The sequence below is a fragment of the Rhopilema esculentum genome, chromosome 13 (assembly GCF_057945365.1).
Source record: "Rhopilema esculentum isolate cy_ngs chromosome 13, ASM5794536v1, whole genome shotgun sequence".
NCBI lineage: Eukaryota > Metazoa > Cnidaria > Scyphozoa > Rhizostomeae > Rhizostomatidae > Rhopilema > Rhopilema esculentum.
The window spans coordinates 9,107,718-9,129,867 of NC_142827.1; the positions used below are offsets into that span (position 1 = coordinate 9,107,718).

At 36.3% G+C, this 22,150-nt stretch overlaps 2 protein-coding genes across 3 annotated transcripts in view; both read right to left on the reverse strand.

Annotated features, from left to right (window-relative positions):
* The window catches only part of LOC135692310 (protein sidekick-2), a 33,423-nt gene extending 32,259 nt beyond the window's left edge, over positions 1-1,164 (reverse strand). The window contains exon 1 of one of the 2 annotated variants that reach the window (XM_065210419.2): positions 391-1,164. In XM_065210419.2, the coding sequence (XP_065066491.2) occupies positions 391-439 (49 nt within the window). In that variant the 5' untranslated portion in view covers positions 440-1,164. The remainder of the gene's footprint in view (positions 1-390) is intronic. The other variant, XM_065210421.2, reaches the window with a different exon arrangement.
* A 186-nt stretch (positions 1,165-1,350) lies between these two features.
* Positions 1,351-20,120, reverse strand: LOC135692311 (85/88 kDa calcium-independent phospholipase A2). Its single transcript, XM_065210422.2, has 12 exons — positions 19,789-20,120; positions 13,014-13,242; positions 11,816-11,969; positions 11,029-11,306; positions 10,008-10,190; positions 9,451-9,616; positions 8,523-8,819; positions 7,992-8,142; positions 7,391-7,521; positions 4,986-5,246; positions 4,454-4,575; positions 1,351-3,042 (listed from the first exon to the last, which is right to left on the reverse strand). Exons 1-12 carry the CDS (start codon positions 20,022-20,024, stop codon positions 2,821-2,823), a joined length of 2,430 nt encoding a protein of 809 aa, XP_065066494.2. The 5' UTR covers positions 20,025-20,120; the 3' UTR covers positions 1,351-2,820.
* Positions 20,121-22,150: the final 2,030 nt, after the last annotated feature.

Consider the following 22,150-nt stretch of genomic DNA (forward strand, 5'->3'; position numbering starts at 1 on the left):
ATTTTTTTCTGGATCTTCAATTATTATAATAAACCAGTTTAGCATTATTGAAACAGATTTAGCAGATTATTCGTATGAAAATCAAGACCAGGTAGTCTAACTAATTCGATGTCATTCTGATCTGAAAATTTATTTGACAGTTTTTTACAAGATAAATATTCCCCACGCTTACGGTGTTTGAGCTGTAAATCCAGTATATGTACTGTGTGTAGGGGCTGTCAAAATGAAACTAACAAAAAATGTGTTAATGAGATTAGCTTGTCAGAAATGTGGCGTATAGACTATTTGTCTCTGTAAGCCTAAACCCTGTTCTTGATAAGCAATAAGATATCAGAAATATATATTGCAATGATGTTATTTTGAATGATGTTATTGGCAAAACAAACATACCTATTTTTACGATTGAAATCGATACTATACACCACAGCAGCCGAGTCATGTCTGCACGACAAGTGAGCTACTTTTCCTAACTATAACAGAATCACAGGACCGCTAGAAAAGCCACAAAGTTTGTGATTTCCAGCAGCTTTTAAATTTACGTCTGAGCGTGGCTGGGAAACTGCGTGAAAACATCAAACGAGGAAGGTGATGAAGCAACAGTTTTTCATCCAGTCGTCTTAGGCCGGTGGTGAAAATTCATCTATGCTTGAATTCAGTAACCTTGTACAGCTTTCTGGACAAAAACTTGAACAGCGATTTCCTTTCTCGAGAGAACAGGGCTAACCGATACCAACAAACCAGATCTAATCAGCTTGGTTTGTAATAGAATCCAATACAATTTAGGCGGGTTATCAAGTTATACAGCAAGTGATGATGACTGCCTTCTCCGAACGCGCCAGATCTGCCAGACTTTGCAGATTTACGGATCTCCACCTTTCGTTTCCGCAAAGTCAATTTTAGGCAACGACACAATCAATATAGTAAAATCTGAGGAAGTTGGTAAGCGTCCTGTTCATCATCACAAATCGATACTAACGCTCCGATTGTTGTAGCATCGGGAAAATGACAACTTTCCTTGAAGCTCTTCGAGGATTCAAACGACCTGCGAATATTGAAATTACAATAGAACGCAATAGTGGGAACTGTTCAACGATGCATAAAATCTATTATTTGTGTTGATGCTTAGAAAATCGTTTTCAACTTGTTTGCGACCCTCCAAGACACCGTCGATCAACTTCGTTTTCAAAAGCAAGGCATTCAAATGAAGAAACAAAAGAAATGTATTCTAATTCACTAATCTCGACTCTGATTGGCTGATTGTAACTTTCGGATTCGAATACTAAAAGAAAATACAATAGATGGCTCCTTCGCAGAAATTAAAGTAGAACAAATGAACACCCAGGCGATTAGCTCCTACGCATTCGAAGATGACTAGTTAGAGAAGCTTCACGTCTTGAGTCATAGTTCAAATAAGCTGGTTCCTACTCATCCCTTTCACCAATAAATGGAAATATAATCAGATATCAAATTCTGAGTCTCTTTAAAAATTGTCATAATTTGCCAAAACTCTCCTAATTATTTAATGCCACTGACTGCAGCACAGTTGCTGATGTGAGCTAAATTTGTGTAGTCAGGACCACCGAATGACGTCATAATATTTTTCAAAATTTCATGCAAAGTTCGTATGCCTTAGATTCTCGTTAGGAGTACATTTTACTCTCAGAACAAAAACATTTTTCACATGGGACACCTGCAAAGCCAAAACCACTGTGGTGATATTGCATAGATAAAACTTTTTTTTAATTTTCAAAACACAAATTTGAGCTTTTCTAGATCGGTTCAACAACATCAAAATAAGATCTCGTTTTCCGCCGCTGCTTCTCAAAAATAGACATCAAGAGGAGGGACAAATGGAACAAAAAGCCTAAAGCCTCCGAAGTCTTATCAGCTTTTCAAAGCAAATCAAAGACATGTCATCAACTAAAAGAAAGGACAGTGCCAATATATCTATGAAATGATGGCAAATATCCAAACTCAAAATTATAAAAACAGTTTGAAAAGTTTTTTTGCCAAACTGAGAGGGTAGAAGCAACATCTTTCACCAAAGAGCCCCCTAAAATTACCTTAATTACCCTTTTATTGGCTCAATTATTTCCTGGACCCTTACGACTGTCCCTAAGGAGTACATTAGCAGTCCCTGGTTTGGAAGAAAAAACAACTTCAAGATGTTACCAAAATAGAAGGATTAACAAATTTCACGCTGTTACACAACAGATTTCACGCAACCAGGTAAATGTGTGTGTTAAGTTGTACTATCGACTAGACTGGTGAGTTGGTTTCATATTTATGCATAGTAACAAATATATTTGACTTCTAATAATCAATGTAAAAATATTTGAAAAAACGAGAATAAACCGTGGTGTGAATGATGAATAATTAATCGTTCTTAAATACTAAGGAAAATAAAGACCGACGCTACAAAAAAACTAGTTGGAGGTAAAATTTTTGGAAACCACAAGATACATTTTCTTTATTTTGGTAAATCTTGTTACTCTGAATGAACATTTTGCGTTCAGGCTGGGCAATCTTCTATTACTCCTGATGAAATGTGTATCCGAGATAGGTGGTGACAATTATCAAAATAATCATCATCATCATCATGATTAGAATGTGTCCCTGAGAGTTAAACAATAATGGCGTAAAACTTACTTAAATATTCCCTGATTAAAAATTACTCTTGATTTATGCAATAAACTACTTAAATACTAATTAACTACATACTTGGAATCACATATTCATTCAAAATATCTAATTTAAATAAACTTACGATGGAAAAATTTACTTTAAAAATATATTTGCTTCTATCAAAATAACAACAATTTATTCAAGCCCCATCAAAATACGTCCGGCTTTCTGGACTAAATCCTTGTTCTTGTGCAGGTAATCCCGTGTATCCCATAGCAAGTTGATAAGCACCCTGTCGTCGCATTCGTCCAATTCCACATCTTTGGACAATTCCGGATTGAATCGAAAGTAATTCAAACCGACCATTTCGCACCAGCTCTTTGCTCTTTCCACCACATGATCATCAGAGTTCGTTGCCTGTAAAACATTTTCATGGTTATTCGAGTCTTTACCAGGCTGATACTGTTTTAAAGAAAATACGAACGGGGAGGGCGTCACCAAAGTTTGTCAAAAAACAGTAGAGTTCTTAAGTGATGAAAATCACGAAATACCTCAAAATGTGCAAAATCAGCTCAATATGCCACGAATTGGCTGACATATGGCCACGTGTGCACAGGCTCTTTCCCTATCAAACCTCTGTAGCTTGCAAACTTTGGCCAAATCTCATCCGTTTTTGACTTATTCACATGATATTGCATATTTAGAAGTATTTCGTGGTGCTCTTTTCAGTAATGGGATCGAAATTAAAAAAATCCAAAAAAATATAATTTTATGACGTCACACTTAAAACTCTCTAGCAAGAAATGGAAAAGGGCTACATGTTGGCATTAACAGCAGCCCCCTGCTTCCTCTACTTCTGCATCACAAGTCTTTACCTACAATTTATGAGGTTACCCTAAGACCTTGCAGCCAAACTATAAGGTGAATTTTTCAAATATTTAAGCAACTCAAGCAACTCATTAAAACTAAGCTGGAAAATCCGAATGGTGTGCTGTGATAATTCCTTTTTAATACCTAAATACCTGCCTATCTCTTCCCGTAACAATGCTACTTGTCATCGATAAAATCATAGCCTTAGTTTTAACGAAGGAAAAAGTTCTCTTACTTGCTCATCAGGATTTGGAAAATGTTCACAAAATTTGCTTCAATAGCTTAAATTTAGTTCTCCAGGGATAGAAAAATAAAGGCGACACTTTCAAATTCACCAATAGCGGCCAGAAATTTTTGCATAGTTAAGAGGATCTTGCCTCCTCGGGCACACAAAAATGTCAAATAGTTAGGCAATTTTGTTACAAGCATATGGTTTGTGGTATAAAAATGTATGAACTGGTAGTTAGTGTAACGTTACAACTTGTAGAATGGGGAATCTAAACCATGATTGCTCGCTTTCATCTTGGGTGTAAAGGGCTTTCCCTAACCTGTCCCCTGGAATTAATGTTATGACACTCAGTGTACCACAAACTAATTGGTTGAAGAATGAACCCGACTCATATTTTAAAAATAATTTTCTCATTCTTAGGACACAACCAGGCTTACCACACCGCCTAAGATTATTTTATTTTTCTTTTTTAATGATTATACGTTTCTCATTTCACAGGAAAGGCTGAAACCTCGACACCAAGCTTTGATTAAAAATGAGGAAAAAGCAACTTCGGAGAAGGCACCGAGAAGGTCATTTTCAGAACTAGTCGCTTAAAAAGTGAAAAATGCTTGGTCGAATACACTTTTTCTAATTTCATGTCTACATTGACTAGCAAAAAGCTTGGACGAGGAGCCTTTAGTACTAAAGAAAATGGAACTGAAATGGAACTGAAGAGAGAAAATGTACCTGGTCAACAAGCAATTCACCAAACCACCTGGCACTGTTGAAGACCTGTGAGGTTTCCCAGATTGACGACGGCTTGTATAAATCAATTCCTCCCAAAGGCTGCAGTGGAGCTCTGCCAGTTCCTGAGGCAAAAAGGCATAAGATATGCTAAGTTACATAAAGCAGATAAATGACTTACTACACTATCCACTTAGTGCAAAGCCACTCTCAAATGGCTCGCAGCAGAATCAGAGTACATGTGCTGTAATCCATCAGGCCTCAATCTCGTAAAACATAATACTTTAATAATGTACTTTAATGTTACTTAAAGATCCTTCCTAATATCACATGATTTGTAGCCAACTTTGGCAACAAATCTGCCTTGAGAACCTGCAAAGACCCTGCAACAGTACATGAAAAAAATTTCACCCTGAGATTTCAAGACGTACAGCACTCTGCTTGGCCTGAAACATAAGAATGCAGTAGGTTATTTGCATGTACATCCTAAAACCGTTTCCAACCAGCAAGCAAAAATGCAAGAAGAATTTCCTACCTAAAGAAACAACGATTCCAATATTGTCATTGGTACCCTTCAGCGTGATGTCAGCAGTCGTCGCAGCATTCCTTGAAGTTGCTTCCTGCGCAGGCTCTCTCTTATCCTTGATCTCGTGATGCTTTTTGTAGTTGTGAATTTCTGTGAGTACGTCTAACGTTGGGTTGTTTGCGATCAGTCCCCCATCTAGATATCGATCTAAGGCCCTGAAATACGTAGGAGCAGCTCCTGAGCAGCGTGCTGCACGCCATAACTCCAACTCTGAAACAAGGATAGCAGTGGTTATTTTATGCAGTGTTAATTTTCTACTCGGGAGAATAACATCAAAAGAGGAATGTTTTCACTTTGATAAAAATAGCTCCCTCAGAAAAAACATTGCCACATCCCTCATGAAATCAGGCATTGAGGCTACATTTCCTCATCACGGGGAGCAACGTTGGGCCGTTGGTGCATCGGCACAAGTTGCTCCACCTAACCCAAATAAAAACCCTAAACCTTAGATATAGCTTGATTAACTCAAGTTCAAGCAGTTTTAAGTTCTGGGCAGGGAATGGACAAGAAAAAATCACTTTTCCCCACCAGGGGGCCAATGCACCAGTCCTACCTTAGATTCCTAAGGTATGAGTGGGAAAGACAAAATATGACAGGATAAAAAGCCAGACCCATCCTAAACTAAAAAACAACAGGACCTTTTAAAGAATACTGTGATGTAGGTAAGCTTATATTCCTAAGAGAACAAAAGATTTTAAAAGACTTTAAAGAGAAAACATACTTAGCTAGATACCAAAAAGGGAGGGAGGGTACGGGGTCTACCAACAATCAAGATAAGCCCCACCCAAATGCTTAAATACCCTCATCAGAGCCAAGGGACCAACAACGCCGTGTAGAAACCCAAAATACAGAACTCCTGCTGCCCTATATCCCAAATGCATCGAAAAGGGCACATAAGGACCAACTAACAGAATGAAAGCATTATAATTGACACCCAAAGGGGAAAAGACAATTCGGATAAAAGTAAAACCTCTAGTAAATCAGATTCTACAACATCCTCGTGAAACTAACTCTGATAAAATTTCATTTAATTCGCACTAAACAAACTCAAAACAGTTTTAGACCGTGGATATTACGAGATAATGCAAGGTGTTTATTAATATCCTTGGATGCTTGGATATCCTTGGATTTGGAAATGAATATACCCTAACCCATTGACATGCTGTTGTTATTACTGTTTAATAGTTTGAAAAAGGAGCAGTCTGAAAAGGGTCCTTTAGCTCATGAATTTTTTTTTCAGTGCTTCTAAGTTGAATTTTTGAAAAGCAGATGCGCTGTTTTTTAGTCTCATTTGGCTATGCCAAGTTTTAGACCCCGTTTACACTGTGCCGGGTAAGTTTTATCCGCACCGAAATTAGTTCAGATAGGCGTCGCGTTTACACTAGACCCACGCTATCCGCACGAATTTGAGAGTGGCTATTCGAACAAAATAGTTCACTTAAGAAAGTGGATTAAATTAGTTCGGATAGCTTTGTGGTACAGTGTAACGGTTTTATCCGGATAAATTTTACCACATCTTATCTTGCTCGAAAGCGATTGGCTATTTCTTCCTATTTGGTTTTCACTGTCTTGTAGTCGCCATCTTGGCTGCCTTGTAGTCGATAAATACTCGTGTTAAAAGTGCAACATCTTCGTCAGTCCACGTAACATTGCCATCCTTGTCAGCTTTCCCCACTTTCTTCGCTATTTCAGCGTCATTTTGTTTCAGAAAATGAATTATTTAAACTAACTTTGCCTCATTTGTTTTGACAATATCTTCAGACTTCGTCTGAAGGAGGAGCAGATGATTCTGAAGAGATAATTAAGCTGTTAAGTTTTTTTTACGTTGGCGGAAATTTAGCTGTTATTTTGTTGCCTAGAGATGACTTCGTTTTGGACGTTCTGTGCACAATTTAGGTCATGTGGCTGAAGGTACCAGGCACAATGTAAACAGGAGGGCAAAGTGGACAAAACGTGTTGCGCACAGTGTAAACGCAAATCAGCTCGAACAAGTTTTATGCGGATAAAATCTATCAGGCACAGTTTAAACGGGAACAGCTTTGGAATGACGAATTTAGAAAATGTCAGTAGCCTACTTGACCTTCACTAAGCAAGAAAAGTAACTGTGATATTGTTAACACAAGAATATTTTCGATATTACGAACGAAAAAGGGAAGGCTTTAGAAAATATTGATATATAATTCTATGTGCTCTCAAAGATGAAAATTCAAAATTTGATGATACCTATATCATGTGAATCAAGCCTATAAATGGTATTTACTATAGCATTTGGGAAAAATGGTATTCACTATAGCATCATGGAAACCCTATTATTGCTTCAAGGGTATTTGAAAGGAAACCAATTGAGATCAAACCTTGGGGTTTTCTTGGCCTTAAGAATCTGATATCTCTGTGCCAAAAATGCTGATCGTAAGAGGCATCGTAATTTCTGAAGAGATGCAGCACCGCTGGCTTTCGATCGGCCATAATTGCAGGTATAATCACTCTGCGAAAAAAGACACAAAAACTAGTGTAAAAAACCAAAAGTTAGCATATATTGAAACAGTAGACATAACAATAAAGTCTTGGAAAGTACGATGAGACAAGGCGAAACAATTTTACTAGTACTGAGTCAGGTGACCATCTGTTTTTCAGAGTTAGCTGAAAGAATCGAGACCAAAATGAGGATTATAATTAAAGCCAATTAAAGTGGACCAAAATAAAGGGCACTAAAGTTAAGATAACCACTCGCTTTTGCCATAAAACTGAGAAATCGCATGTACAAAGGATTAAAAAATATCCTTATAACACCTAAAAACCCTAAAGGATACTCCAAATAAAAAAGGTTCCAATAAAATTCTTGTTTCTGAATCGTACTTCGACTTTATTAGGGCTTACGATACGAATAAACCATGGCTGAGCCTTTTTCAAGCTGCGCCGGACACTCTGAAAAATCAGCAGCGATAAGTAACTCACCGTGGGAAGTCGAATGAGTCCAGTTTTGTGTCTTTTCCAAATTCGTCGATGAGAAACTGCTCCAGTGGTTCAGAAGGGAACGGCCTTCCTCCTTTGAAAACACTCTCCTTCAGCCTGAAATATGCCTGTTGGCAATGCTGGATTGTCTTCCCTTCAAAAAAATTCAAAAAAAATAACCTATGGACGGCTTAAAATTCTCTCCAAAACTGTAATATGTTATTATTTAATCCCATCACCCCCATTTTGTTAAATTCCTTTTAGCAACATCAAGAGGCACTTATTGGTGGTCAGTCTTAAGAATTTTCGGAGAGCATTGCACAAGACAGCGGTACAGCTATAAAAAATTTTTTGACCATCTCTTTACAAGTTGTTTCCCCGAAAGATGCTTTATTCTTTAGCAGTGGCCCATGGCCCCCGAAACCCTTTAGTGGTCCAAAAATTAGCCAGAGGAATTCTCCTCTTAATCAATATTAGAGGATTTCAATAATTTACAAACAGTAAAAAATATAGCAACAAAATCAGATGCATTACCTGTTGCCATAGCTAGAGCTAAATAAGAGCCCGTGCTGACTCCTGAAACCCAGTCAAACAGCTCGTATACTGGACGTCCGGTGGCTTCCTCTAACGCAAACAGCAGCTCAGTCAGTACCAGTCCCCTTATCCCGCCACCATCCAAACATAGAACCGCGTCTTTGCCATATTTGGACTTCAATATGGAAGCTTGCTTTTTTCCATGAATGGACTGCTTCATTTTGCATTTCATCTCAGAGTAAACAGATTTGGCCTGACCTATCAAACTTCGTTTCGGATGTTCCTCATGCACAGGCTCTAGGTTAGGAAATTTGATAAGATGTAAGATGTCTGTTTTCATCCTCTATCTTTCATTTAAAACAGTCGACTTAATTTCAAAATCATCTTTATCTGATTGGGAGCAAACTTTAGATCCTAAGTCAGATTTTGCAACCAAAATTCAGCCTGTGTACAATTTATCTTTTCTGAATGTAATAATGATTTTACAACTTCGAATATTTACACAAGCTAAAATCAGTCTAGTGAAATGTCTTTCCATGCCCATTAAACTATTAAAATAAAACTCCAAAGACTACTTCTTCTTTTAATGAATACCACAAACCTTAAAGACATGGAAACTAATATCTAGACAACACTTGATATTCCATTTACCTGGCCAACAAAACAATAAAAGACTATCCCCAACAATTCTTTAACTTCTGTTCAACATGCTACAGGACATGTGGTATATGATTACATGTGGGCATGAGTAACACAAAGAGCTGTGGTACAAAGAAGCCATAAAATCTTGTAAAATGAAATGATAATCGTCAATCTTGTCAACTGACATGATGGATAGAAATCTCATATTCTTTCTACATCCTAAAAACATTTGAAAACCCTCCTCTCTAACGTTAATACAGCTTAACAATAAAAACCTTCAACCCACCTCTGTGGATACTTGCGAATTTCTTCAAGGCACTCTTGATTTCATTGGCAGCTAAAGACTCGGGCTTTTGATCGGCAAGTTCGTGTGCATTAAGGCCGTTTTTGTCCTTGAGTTCATGATCAGCTCCAAACAAAAGCAACGCTTTTACACAACCAACGTTTTGTGCCTTGAAAATTTTAAGATTGGTTACTAATACTCATTATTGCCGCTTTATAATCTTTAGAGCAGACAGGCTGTTGCTATGGCTAAACAGGCAAACAAAATATACCCTGTATATGAAACTACATGAATTTTCCACACCAAAAATAAAATAATAAAAACAAGAGCTATAAGAAATTTATTAATTCAATACTTTTCCACGAAAAACAAATAATTGAAGGGCCATTTAAATCATAACAGTAAACAATGAAACAGCTTTATTAAAAAAGAAACTGATAACATTAACATTTCAATATATGTTGTCCGAAAGAGTACGGCGTTCATGACAAGATATTTTTAGTAGTTTTCCATGAAAGAACCAATAATTGAAGGTGCATTTCAAAGTATTGCAGTATTACCTCGACCGCATAGTGTAAGGCATTCTTTCCATCATTGCATGTTGTGCTGATATCAGCTCCATTGGAAATCAAAGCAACAATGCAACTCAGCCTTCCCTTCTTTGCCATTACATGCAAAGGGGTTTGCCCATCACTGTTATGACTGTCCAGATCAATGCCATTTTCAATCAAAAGACTGACGGCCTGATAAAAAAAAAGAAAAATAAGGATGAGGTCAGGCAAAAAGATCAAGCATCAAGCAAACATACTTATCTTGCACCTAGTAAAGCCATACTCGCCATAAAGGCTACTTGCCATAAAGCAATACTAGCCATAAAGCAATACTCGCCATAAAGCCATACAGATTTGTAGGCTATTCTGCTTTACTACTTTCATAATGATCTGGTTTTAAGAGGTTAATAACAAAAAGGTTAAGCTTATAAATAACCCAAACTTCAAATGTTCCTGACAGTTCAAGCACTTGATGTGTCTGCAGCACAAACCACAAAGTCAATAATCTTTTTTAAAGCATTGCTATTCCTGATATCAGCGATAGATTACTATAAATATGCGCTGCCAGTGGATCGTTAAATTCCTGGATTCAGAGTATATACGCTTCGCTTCTATGTCCCATCGCATATATCTTGAACATACTCGTTACTAACTTAGCCACCAATTGAAATGGCACGGAGAAACAACACACCGTCGCCAGCGGGCGATGGTTCTTGTAATTTCTAAAAATATGACCTATAAACATGATATCATGGTTCCTTTCGTTCATTGATCTTCAAACTTAATCCACTCTACGATATAGAAGCCTCGGCTATGCCACCGAGTCACAATAACATATGTGCGTTTGGCGCGTTTAATTGGTTGTATCTCCACCAATCAATGTCTTCTAGTCTCTGGCGCCTTCCTAAGAAAGCAAACTGTGTTTGTCGTCAATAGTTACTGCGGTTTGACCTGCATAAAAACTGATTCCCATTAACCTTAACTGAGAGTGCCTTGTCTGACCAAACAATCGATAACAACGGCAACTTACCTGCGAGGACTTAGTCCAGTGCAATGGTGAAGCATTGTACTTCTTGTCTTTGTCGTGAAGGCATTCTTTGTCATGTTTTATGAGCACGTTGAGACACCCTTCACTCTGACTCTTCAAAGCAAGATGGATTGCAAACATATGTCCACATGGCAACCTGCAGCTTGCTCCTTTTTCAAGTAATACTTTCAAGACATTTTCTTGCGAAAGACGAATGGCTATATGAATAGGAGACTCGCTGTAGTTGTTCAAAGTGTTCAAGCTGTCTTTAAATTGATCACCTATGAGGAAATAGAAACAAAGTTGATACCAAACAGACCTAGCGAGACCAGCTTCAATGATATTTATTAAAAAATAGAGATACTAGCAATAAGCTGTCAAACACAGAAAAATGTGGAGTTGTATTAACTAAAGAGGATCCTAATTAGTTTATCTACCTATGGCAGCCAATAGGTTCAATGATAACAAAGAAAGTATCAATTGAAATCATTTTTAACTGTCCAGTGCCTATGTCAGAAAAAAGCAAACCAAAGTTCATTAAAATTTATGAGTGTTTTGCAAACTTCCTAATAAGCCAGTGAAGCAATGTTCTTGCAACTTAGAATAAATGCCTGCTTTTAATGAGGTGGGGTTTTAAAAAATTAGTTTGGTATTGTTTTGACTTTTAAGATATTCAATACATACATGTAAAAAATATGTCTTCAAAAAATACTTTTAAGACAATACTTCATTCTTCCTCTTGGTACATTTAATATTTAACAAATAAGAATAAATATGACACTAAAATTACCTGCACTTGCAAATTTACTTCCAAGTGAAGAAGCTGCTTCTATAACGTCTGGATGGTTTTCAACAAGGTAGTGAATAGGTGTGTTGCCAAAAAGATCTGTTGAAAATTTTGTTCCAAGCTGCAAAAGCTTTTCAATAGTTTTGGTTTTACCATCCTGCAAACATTAAAATAAAACTGTTGAAATAAAACTTATATGGGATTATTCTGAAGGATGTTGCAGAGAACGTTATGCATGATCTAAAAAGACTTAGTTTTGAGTTTATCAAAGGGTGATAAACAATTTTCAATTATCACCCCTATAAACTTTAGAAATAATATTTTGATGAAATTGTTGGTCATTCAGATTATTTTGAGTTTGGGGGTGGGTTTCTAGATCTTTTTCACACCAAGGCCCTTAAAACTTAAAATAAACCACACAATTTTTCAGTTGACACCATGATTTCAATAAACTTTCAGAACTATCATTTAAGTAAAAATTTTCAAACCTAGGAATCAGGCAGAAAATTTTGGAGCATGGGGAGTAGGGATTGGGAGCATGGAGGTAAGCTTTGTATGTAATATGCAAAATACTCATATCCCCTTCAATTATGTTAAATTCTTTTAATTGCAAGACCGAAAACATATAGCCTGTTCTTATTTAGTTGAAGATAATGTAAACTTCTTTCAAATTTAAATAATTGACATTTTACATTTCAAAATTTGTAGTAATTTCTTTCAAAAATAAATGTCTCTTAAATCAAGACAGAACCGATACCATTGAAGGGTCAAATTAAACAAAGTAAGAGACACTGGAGGATGTGCACATTGTTCTCCCCCATAAAAGAAAATAACTTCTAAAACTGAAATGCAGTGCCATCAGTACAAAATTCATATTTGGGGGCTGCCCATTGTATTTCTGCTTATGCAATACACTGTCATAAAGGAAATATACTACAGTTAAGGGGGGGGGGGGCTTCAGCATCCAAGCCAACCGGGTTCCGATGGCCCTGAAATGAGATGAAACGGAGAAAACTTCGTGAGGGCCCTTTAACATTAATTCAATTAACTTTTACTCAATACAACAAAAGATATAACATGCTGCAGAAGGCAAAACATTCTGACAGGATTTACACCAGAATGCTGTTGCCCCTTGGATTGTTTCCTATCATGTTACTTTCAACAACTTCCCTGTAACTCTGCCTAGAAAGCTTTTATTTACCTTGCATGCTAAGTGGAGTGGTGTCAACTCTTCTTCAGAAAGGTGGTTTTCCATTTCTTTCATAAAACCTGCAGATTCAAAGCATTCAACCAGCTCTAACTCTGCTGCGATGTGTGCAGCTGACCAGTTCGGGTTGGCTTTCAATTGGGCAATGATACTTTGCAGCTTTTCAACATTATAAACACTTTCAATGTATTTAACAAATGGGCCAATTCTATCAGCCATCTTTCTGTAACATTGAAAGAAATAATACATTAAAAAAAAATAAAATAAAAGTAGCCAAAGTTGAATATAAGGTACATTCATTTCATTTTAAAAGAAACTTTTCTAAGACGACATCTTACGGATAATTGGCAGAGCCTGGTCGTCTTTCTATCTAGCAGTTTTGGAATCGATCCAAATACAAACGAAAAAGTCGCCATTGTGTAGACAGAAGGAGTTCGTTTTCTCTCTTAGACTCCAGTGGTAATTTTTCTACAGGCACGCGGTACTTATTGGACAACTATACCGGTCTTGTGTTTACATTTTTCTGATTGGCCTATTTCGATCCACAACTGGGTATATATTTTTCATCGTGTTATTTCAGACTCTTACTCTGACGTGTTATGCTCTGAGGAATGTCAGACGAGAAAACTTTTAGCCAATATGTTGTAAAATGTTTGCTTTTTCAAAACTTTTTTAATAAATTTCAGTACTGTTGAAAAACTGAAAATTTCTGGCTATGTTCAATAGCTAATGCCTAGCAATTTTTCAGAAATCAAAAGTATGAATACTGTAAAAGCTCTATTCAGCCCCCCTCTCTATAAAGAACCCCTCTCTATCAAGCCCCTCCTTTTCAAGCGAAATCTTAAAATAAGCCCCCACTCTCTATAAAGCCCCTCCCCTCTTGAGCCCCAGTGTCGAACAAAGAAAAAATGCGTTTTAAATGGGTCTCTTGGCGGGTGTGATGGTGATAAGATCGCGTGCATTAAATACGGCCCATGTATAGACTTACCTGTGCACCTTATAAGAAGTGAGTTGAAATTTGTTTAGAAGATGATCAGGGTTATCAATTGATCCTGGTGATTCTGATGAGCATGAGGAACTTATACGTGATAAATTAGACTTTCGAAGCTGCTAGCGAAGTTTTCTGACAAAATTTGTATGACATTTTTATAACAAAAAAATACAGGGGCGTTTTTAAAACATTTTTTAATTCAAATTTTTAATAAGCCCCCTCTCTCTAATAAGCCCTCCCTCTCTTTTAAGCCCCCTCTAGGACTGAAAAAATAAAAAAGCCCCCCCCCCCGGGGCTTAAAAGAACTTTTTCGGTATATATATAATTGAAAATTGTACCCAATAGGCAGTGGATTAGTGCCATTGAAAGAACAAGGGGGCCCCCACAAGAAAATTATCAAAATATAGCAAGACTTGGCAAAGGATTTTGGCATCAACAAAGGGACACAACCTGCACAACCCATCTCTCTCAGCCCATTCCTACCATTACTAGCCAGTATAATCGACAATACCTAACACATAACATAATAGAAACCATGACTAGACACCAGCAAATCCTATCTCATACCACGTAAAATCAATGGGATTATGTGTTCCCAGTGTCCCTAAGATTCTTACAACATTCAAATTATTTGCGAAAATTCGATGCATATGCACTCGAGTGCTTATTTGCATCCACCCCTCTATCAAAATCGAACAACTCAACTCAAATTACAAAACTGATCTTCTAAATTCTGCAAATCTTCTAAAAACATTTTCGTTGCTTATTAGAACGACTTCTCATAATAGCTTATAAACTAACCTGAGCATACTTTCTAAAGCCTAAACTTACTTTCTAAAGCTAGTTCAAGGCTTTACCAGCGCTAAGAAGGAAAGCAGTTAATTTTGAAAGCACTCGTGTTTACCAATAAAGAACAAACCTTAAAGATAATCAAAGATTCCACGACATACTTGCTTAATTGCAGCTATGTAGAGGCTGACATCCACTTGATATTCCATTCTTTCCTCATCGATAAAATTCATTGGTTGTCGAAAGGACACTAATGTAGTTTTCTGCTTATTGTGTGAAAAGCCTTCAAGGAAATATTCCTTAAAGATTGACAACGAGAGGTACGTTAATTTTGGAACGTCGTATCTTACCTGGGTTTAGATAGTTCCAAAAATCTACCGGCTGTTCATGCAGTTATTGGCTGCGAAACAACACCGGTAATGTTGTTGTAAGGAAAGCTAACATTTTAAAAAGCTTTAGGAGTGTTCTGGAAAGGGAAAATTGCTCGAGAGAGTTACGATGAGACAGGAAATCTGCAAAGACATTCTCACGAAAGCGATAAAATTTGTGCAAAAATAATCATACAAAGGGAAATGTGATGAAACACTTGTGCAGATAAGAGTAAGAATTCGCAAGGCAATGAAAAACAGATAATCAGAAGCTCTACAACCAGATCCATACTGGTTGACACAAGCATTTACTATTGGTTACATTATCAAAAGAAGATTGTAAGAGAAATTGCCTTTAAGCTTTGGTTAGACATACGATGGAAAGAATGATCTGGCCTACAGGTGGTATTAGTGTGGTTTATAGGAAAAAAATTTCTTTACATATTCTAATTTTGAACATACATTTGATAAATAGATAAGAAATGGCACGAAGAGGATATACAGAGAAAAACGTTTCTTAACGGCTTGATGACAAAAATATCCGATCTTCAACGTTAAAAAAGCTGTGAATATCTGCAGAAAATACTGGAGTCAGCAAAATAATTCCAAATTTTTTTCACACAAATTATGTTCATCTTGTGCAGGGCCCCGCACACCCTCCGCTAAAAAACTGCAAGATCTGCAGCGCTCTAGTGATGAAATCGAAGAAAATTCCGTAACCAATGAGGACTAGGCCATGGGAAAAATTATGGTGAGGTGATCAGCTTAAAGCAGACGATGATGAGTGGAACTACATTTTCTTCTGGAGTTCCAGCAAAGGAGACAGTGATGAAGGATGAATGGATCCATATCATTTTCTATACAACGAAATTTCAATTTTGAATGACTTTTTTAACTAGCTAAAGATTTTTAGGCTTCCTTTCACGCGTTATTCAATTACCTTTAAAAGGCGATGACGTCATAAAATGATGATGACGTCATGAAAGAACGTTTAAAAGTAAGTATAATAGAAATTCAATACATCTTTTAAAAGCACTGAATGTGTGCAATTCGAATATGGAACATATTTGACAATGATAGTTGCGAGAAAACAATTAAAAAGGTTCAAAGTGAATTTCTCCAAGTTGATGACGTCATCACAAAATTTGACTTCCTCTCAAGATATTTTTCATTTCATCTCAGATTTGAAATTCGCACAGTTAATTTAGTGCAAAAATGCAAAAAACGTTGAGTTTAAGTCCTTTGCCGATTTTTAAAGATTTTTTATCATTTTTCTGATGACGTCATCAAAAACAGTAACTTCCGGTGATAATTTTTTTTGGCCCATCTTGGATTTGGAATCTCCATGGTCGATTTAGTAAGAATGTGAAATAAAATTTGAGGTTAGGCAGTTTGCTAGTTTTTTCTACAAAATTCCCTGTCTATACGGTTGAAGTCGAACAAGAAAACACGGACGGACGAAAAAACGCAAACCAAATTCGCGTTTTTATTGACCTATCACAATAGAATAGACATCACATTCCCGATCTCGAATTTGATCCCAATCTCGAATTTTATCCTGATCTCGAATTTTATCCCGATTTCGAATTCGATCCCGATATCTTGGATAAGACCTAGTCGGCTGCAGGGTCGAATTTGAAACATGTTCCAAACTTGTGTGTTTTGTAAAATCTGTTCACGTAAATAACAGGTTTCCGGTGAGGCCTTGCGTAAAAATATTTATCCAATAAAGGTTAGACTTATAGTTAAGGTAAATTTCTTATGAAAAAAGTTGATTAAAAATTTTAGCTGCCGTTTTGGTTTTCATACAAAATTGTCTCTGACAACGATGTCAAGGCAATGATAAAATTCTAAACATAACGTGCGAAACTTCCTTCTTTGGAAAATCCGTTAAAAAAATTGAAACCTTTAGTTGCTGACTTTTTGAAATTTATGTTTTGCCGAAACATAAGAAAAAGCACAAAATTTTTTTGCTTACTCTGTCGAAGCATTTTATACATTATCTATACTGCAAATGTGGAAAAACGAATACGACCAGTAGTACCTTAGGCACCAACTACCTGGAGGCTTGGCCGCATGGGGCTCGAGAATTTCTAGCGAAGCTACAGTCACTTGTGACACAGCTTTGAGGAAAACAATTATTAGGGACAACAAAATAGCAACACGATTTCTGCATTTAAGAAACTGCAGATAAAAAGAACACTTTTGACAATCAACATTCTTTATCAAAGAAAATATTTTGATACCATTTTGAAAAAAAGGTACTAAATGCAAATTTTCTTTTATATAAGAGAATAAGAGCAAAAATCATCAATTATTTCAGAAGGAAGCAATAGTTTGTTTAAGAAATGACAGTACTTTTTGCCAGGCAATGGCTGACTGAAAACAAACAAGGATTCAAAAAATGAAAAACAATACAGGTATTACTCTCAAGTGGTCAGATGCCAATTTTCTAGACACCTTATAGCAAAATTACAATGAAAATGCTATTCAAATTCATTACTGTGTGATATGTCCTTGCCATAGAGGTTCTTGTTATTTCAAGGGTCATCTAATTTTTCGAACAGAACAGAATGGATTTTGCCATTCCTGTGTGTTGCTTTCTAGACCAGTTCTACATCATTACATTCTATTTGTTCATAAAGGTCATAATGTAAATCATGATTATAAATATGGATGACCTGCTTATTTCACAAAAAAAACATTTTCATACAGGCAGCGAATATTGGGAATGAACAGGAGTGACTTATTATTCCGCTGCTAGTTGAAAGTTTCTTAAAAGTCAAAAATTTACAGACAAGTAAGAGAATATGTCAAATTCAACAACTATGAGATGCAGGCTACTTAGCATCACATTTTGATGCTCTTATATTTGTTATCAGAAGGACCTATTTAGACAAGTCTTATGTACCTAAAAAAGAACAACCTATTGAAAATCCAATGTGATTTAGTGACATTTTTTCATAAAACAATACTCAGATTTGAGAGAAAGTGAGAGAAACATTATTTCATGAATTGTAAAGACCATACAGCTCCCTTGCTTTTCATTGTTCTGCTTATTTACCAAGCATCTAAATTCCCCCCTGGAGGAATCTGACAATTCTATGCACTGCACTAAAGATGTTCTCTCATGGGTCAAAGGCTTAACAATGTCATGCAAAGAATGCACTAAAATAATACCATGAACTACCCCAATGTTTAAATGTGACATATTTAACTATGAGAATGGTTTAGAAACATAATTTCTGCAATCCAATGTGTAGATGTGATATATGATACCCAATGTATATGGAAAATACATACGCATGCATAAAATGGTCTCAAGATCTTAGTAGAAGATGTGAACAATTTATGTGGAGATATGAACACAGGCACGTGGCACTGATTGGTCAACTATACCGGTTTTGTGCTTGCGTTTTTCTGATTGGCCTATTTCAACCCACAGCTGGGTATGTATTTTTCATTATGTTCTTTCGGACCCTTATTCTGATGTTTTATGCTCTGAGGAGTGTCAGAAAAAAGCTTTTAGCCGATATGTTGTAAAATATTTGCTTTTTTCAAAGCCATTTACAGTAGAAAATAAAAAAATTTGCACTATCAGAGAGCTATATGTATTTCCGACAATTGCTTACAACAGTATAAGATCATATAGGAGGAGTTAAGTAGAAAAAATAAATTTGCGAGGGCTTTTTTCCATCTGCACAGTTTTTTAAACCAACATTCTTATTCAATCCGTGCAGTTTAGCTTCCCAATGTTTGTAAACAGCTAAATATCAGGGTGTTAGTAAATAAAGAGAATGAGGTTTTTCAAAACGTCTTGTGTTTATCAAATGACATTATAAATAGGAGATTTCTGTTTCCTAATATAGCACATGTTAACAAACTATTGTATTATCTGCTAAAACTTTCAATAGAATAGGAAATGTGTTTGCACGAAAGGAATAACATATGGCGTGGTTAATCCTATGAATAATTAAATTGAGAAACGTTACGCCATGCTGTCAAATACAATCTCTTTACAAGTCATGACATATAAACTAGGCACTCCCAAAAAGCCACATTTGACTGGCAAAACCTAACAAAACTTTGCTATATTCCAAAAAAGTTATGTTTCTCGTTTGTCTCATTTTAAGTTTTTAATACAACATGTAAAGGTAGTAATACACACAAAAATGCCTTTTAAAGGTGAATAGTGTTTAAAGAATTGGCAAGGTAATTTATATTTAAATACTCAAATATAAAAAATTGGCAACAGTTTTGCAAGTGCACCACAGATCTAACTGTTTGCCGCTTAGCCTAGCCTATGTGTTGCTATGCACTCACATGCACTGTTCCCCATAATTCACACAAAAAGGTGGCAAACATTTTAGACAACCTCAAAACTCTTTAAAATATTTTGGGCTCAATATTTAACAAAAAACATTTTTGTTTATAGACAAGCTTTCAACTTCAGTGGAAAATAAACAAGCGGTATTTGCAAATACTTCTCCTCTCACTATCTCTGACATTTGTTCAAAATATGGTTTCTCGACCAGCAGATTTTTCCGATGTTGATCCCTGGTAAGTGACAATTAAAGAAGAAAATAAAGATGTCATTATTCAATATTTAAAGCACACTTACTTCATATTCTCTTTAGCCTCCTCGACATCTTTAAAAGTCACTAGACAAAAACATTTGCTTGAAAAAGTTGGATTATAAAGCACGACTTCAAAGTCACCGCCACTATGAATTTTGTTTTCAAATAAGAATAACAAATATTTTCCTTCGTAAGGGACTTGCTGATCCAAGAATTTAGTAAAGTCATAATTTAATGGATTTTCATCTGTCACTCCTTCTGCACTTGAACCAATCCCCATCTCCAAAAGCCTCCTTGTAAATTAAACTGTCTACTTTCGTTTCTGTACAAGTTAGGCCACCTCCTCCAAAATGAAAACCTCTATCCTGGGTGGCCTCTTTTGCGTTCCCGGTTGAGTAAAATACGAATCAAACTGAAGATACTATTTCTATGGAAGATACCAAACAAATTTGCAAAAAAATACTAAATTAACATTTATTTTTTGTTACAATCTGCTAGAGTAGAGACTGCACCCATCACTCTGCAAAACTGGACATTTATAAAGTTTTAATAGCAAATTAAGTTATTAGAAAAAAGGGTGTGAGACTTTCCTGGAAAACCAGGCCCTACTAAGACCCTAGGACTTCTTGACCCTAAGTATGAGGGATGCCACTTCTTCCGCACAGCCTGGCTCAACTGCTAGGGCTGTCATTATGGCGTTCTTATCACTGCTCTGCTTGAAGGGTGTACTATGTGAAGTGGCATGTTCGCCCTTTAATTCTAGGGGGCTTTTCCTGCAAGTATTGACTTTTTTCCCAACAAACTTAAGCTATACAGAACTATGTTCAGTCTTGGGTGCACCCACGGCCATTACGGCTACTGACCAGTGGTGGATTAAAGAGGGGGGGTAATTAGGTGGATTTAAGCAAGTATGGCACCCCTTTTTGGAAATTGTTCGCCGCTTTCGAAGAATGAGAAAAACTTTCTGAGACTTATAGGTTAATTTGCTTCAAGGATTACCTCAATGTAGAGAAAAATTATTTCGAAAATTTCCTTACAAAATTTCCTTAAAAAACCTCTTTTAGTAGTTAGGATCTGAAATTTTTGCATACAGCACAAGCTCGTCACTAATTTCTGATAATTTCTCAGCGCCCCCACTACCAAATGCCCCTCCTTTGAATTAACTTTGGATCCGCCCTTGTTACTGACAAGATGATGATGATTGAAGCATCATTTGTGGTTACCTTGGCGCAGTTGATGTGTAATTTCTATTTCAGACAGTGAGAAGGATTTTATCTTCCTTTTCAAAACCAGTTTGCATGTTTTTATCACAGAAGGTCATAAACGAGGCTTTGGTCGAGGGCATAGCTTTTAGAACAGCATCTTTGGCAATAACTATGGTAATGTTGACTCGTGAGATAAGCTGCAAAAGTATAATAAAGAAGTTCATTTACAACTAATTTTAGGGGTGTCTTCTTTATATCTATTAAAAAAATTCGTGACATCAATTTGGCCAAAACACTGCTTGATAATGACCAGAGGCGAGCAAAAAAGAAGGGCAGGCTCTTTTTGAACGGAACTGAACTGAACCTCTTCCTTTTAAACATAAAAGTAGCTCAAAGACTTAGACGCAAAAGCCAAATTTACATAGTTTTAATAATTTTTGAACATTGTACCAGCTTCTTAGTTCTGCTATTAAAATCAGTGTCTTCATAACATATTGGCATCATAGTTGCAATTTATGATGTACATTGTAGAAAAATTGTTTCTGCTTTTCTTTTACCTTCATACAAAGAGCGACTATATATCAGAACGCCGATGTTTTATATTTTCCCTTGAATTCTCACAAATAGTTTACATTTATTATTCATTATCTCGAAAATTCAAAATGTTCTTTTCTAATTTCAAACTTAAATCTTGGATGCTTCATCATTACACAAACTCAGTTCATCGCATTCTCGATTTATCACTGAACAAATTGGTAATCGCCTCATCTTAAATTAATCCTTCGTAGAAATGCTTCGTTTATTCTATTTAGCTTGCGATTAATTTAAGAACTTTTGAAAATTTGTTGAATCTCACAGTTGCCGTTAATTTTTTAAAGCTAGCTTAACCTGAAATCTCTTGGTTTTTCACGTTGAAGCTTTGAGAATTTAGGCCTTGTGGCACGGGACAGTTTCAAGCTTCATCAGTGCCCATACGATCGTATTTATATTCTCGTAGCCTCTTCCAAGACTTCTAAAAGAAACTTGATTAACTTAGAGGCTCTTGCACAACCGGCACGCTTTGCGATTATAACAAAAAACTGGCCTTATATCGTACTGCATGAAAATAAATAACCCAGTCAACTTCTCAAGATAACTGCCGCTAAGCATGCCGGTTGCGCAAGAGCCTTTAGCGAAATAAGAGAGTTAAATCTGAAATCTG

Bases quoted from the DNA above. Each gene is read 5' to 3' on its own strand.
- LOC135692311 (XM_065210422.2), bottom strand. From the start codon at position 20,024: ATGGGGATTGGTTCAAGTGCAGAAGGAGTGACAGATGAAAATCCATTA. The intron at 11,307-11,815 runs GTAATTTTAGTG...ATTTCCTCATAG, and splicing joins AAGTAAATTTGCAAGTGCAG to GTGATCAATTTAAAGACAGC. The intron at 3,043-4,453 runs GTACATTTTCTC...AATGTTTTACAG, and splicing joins GTGAATTGCTTGTTGACCAG to GCAACGAACTCTGATGATCA.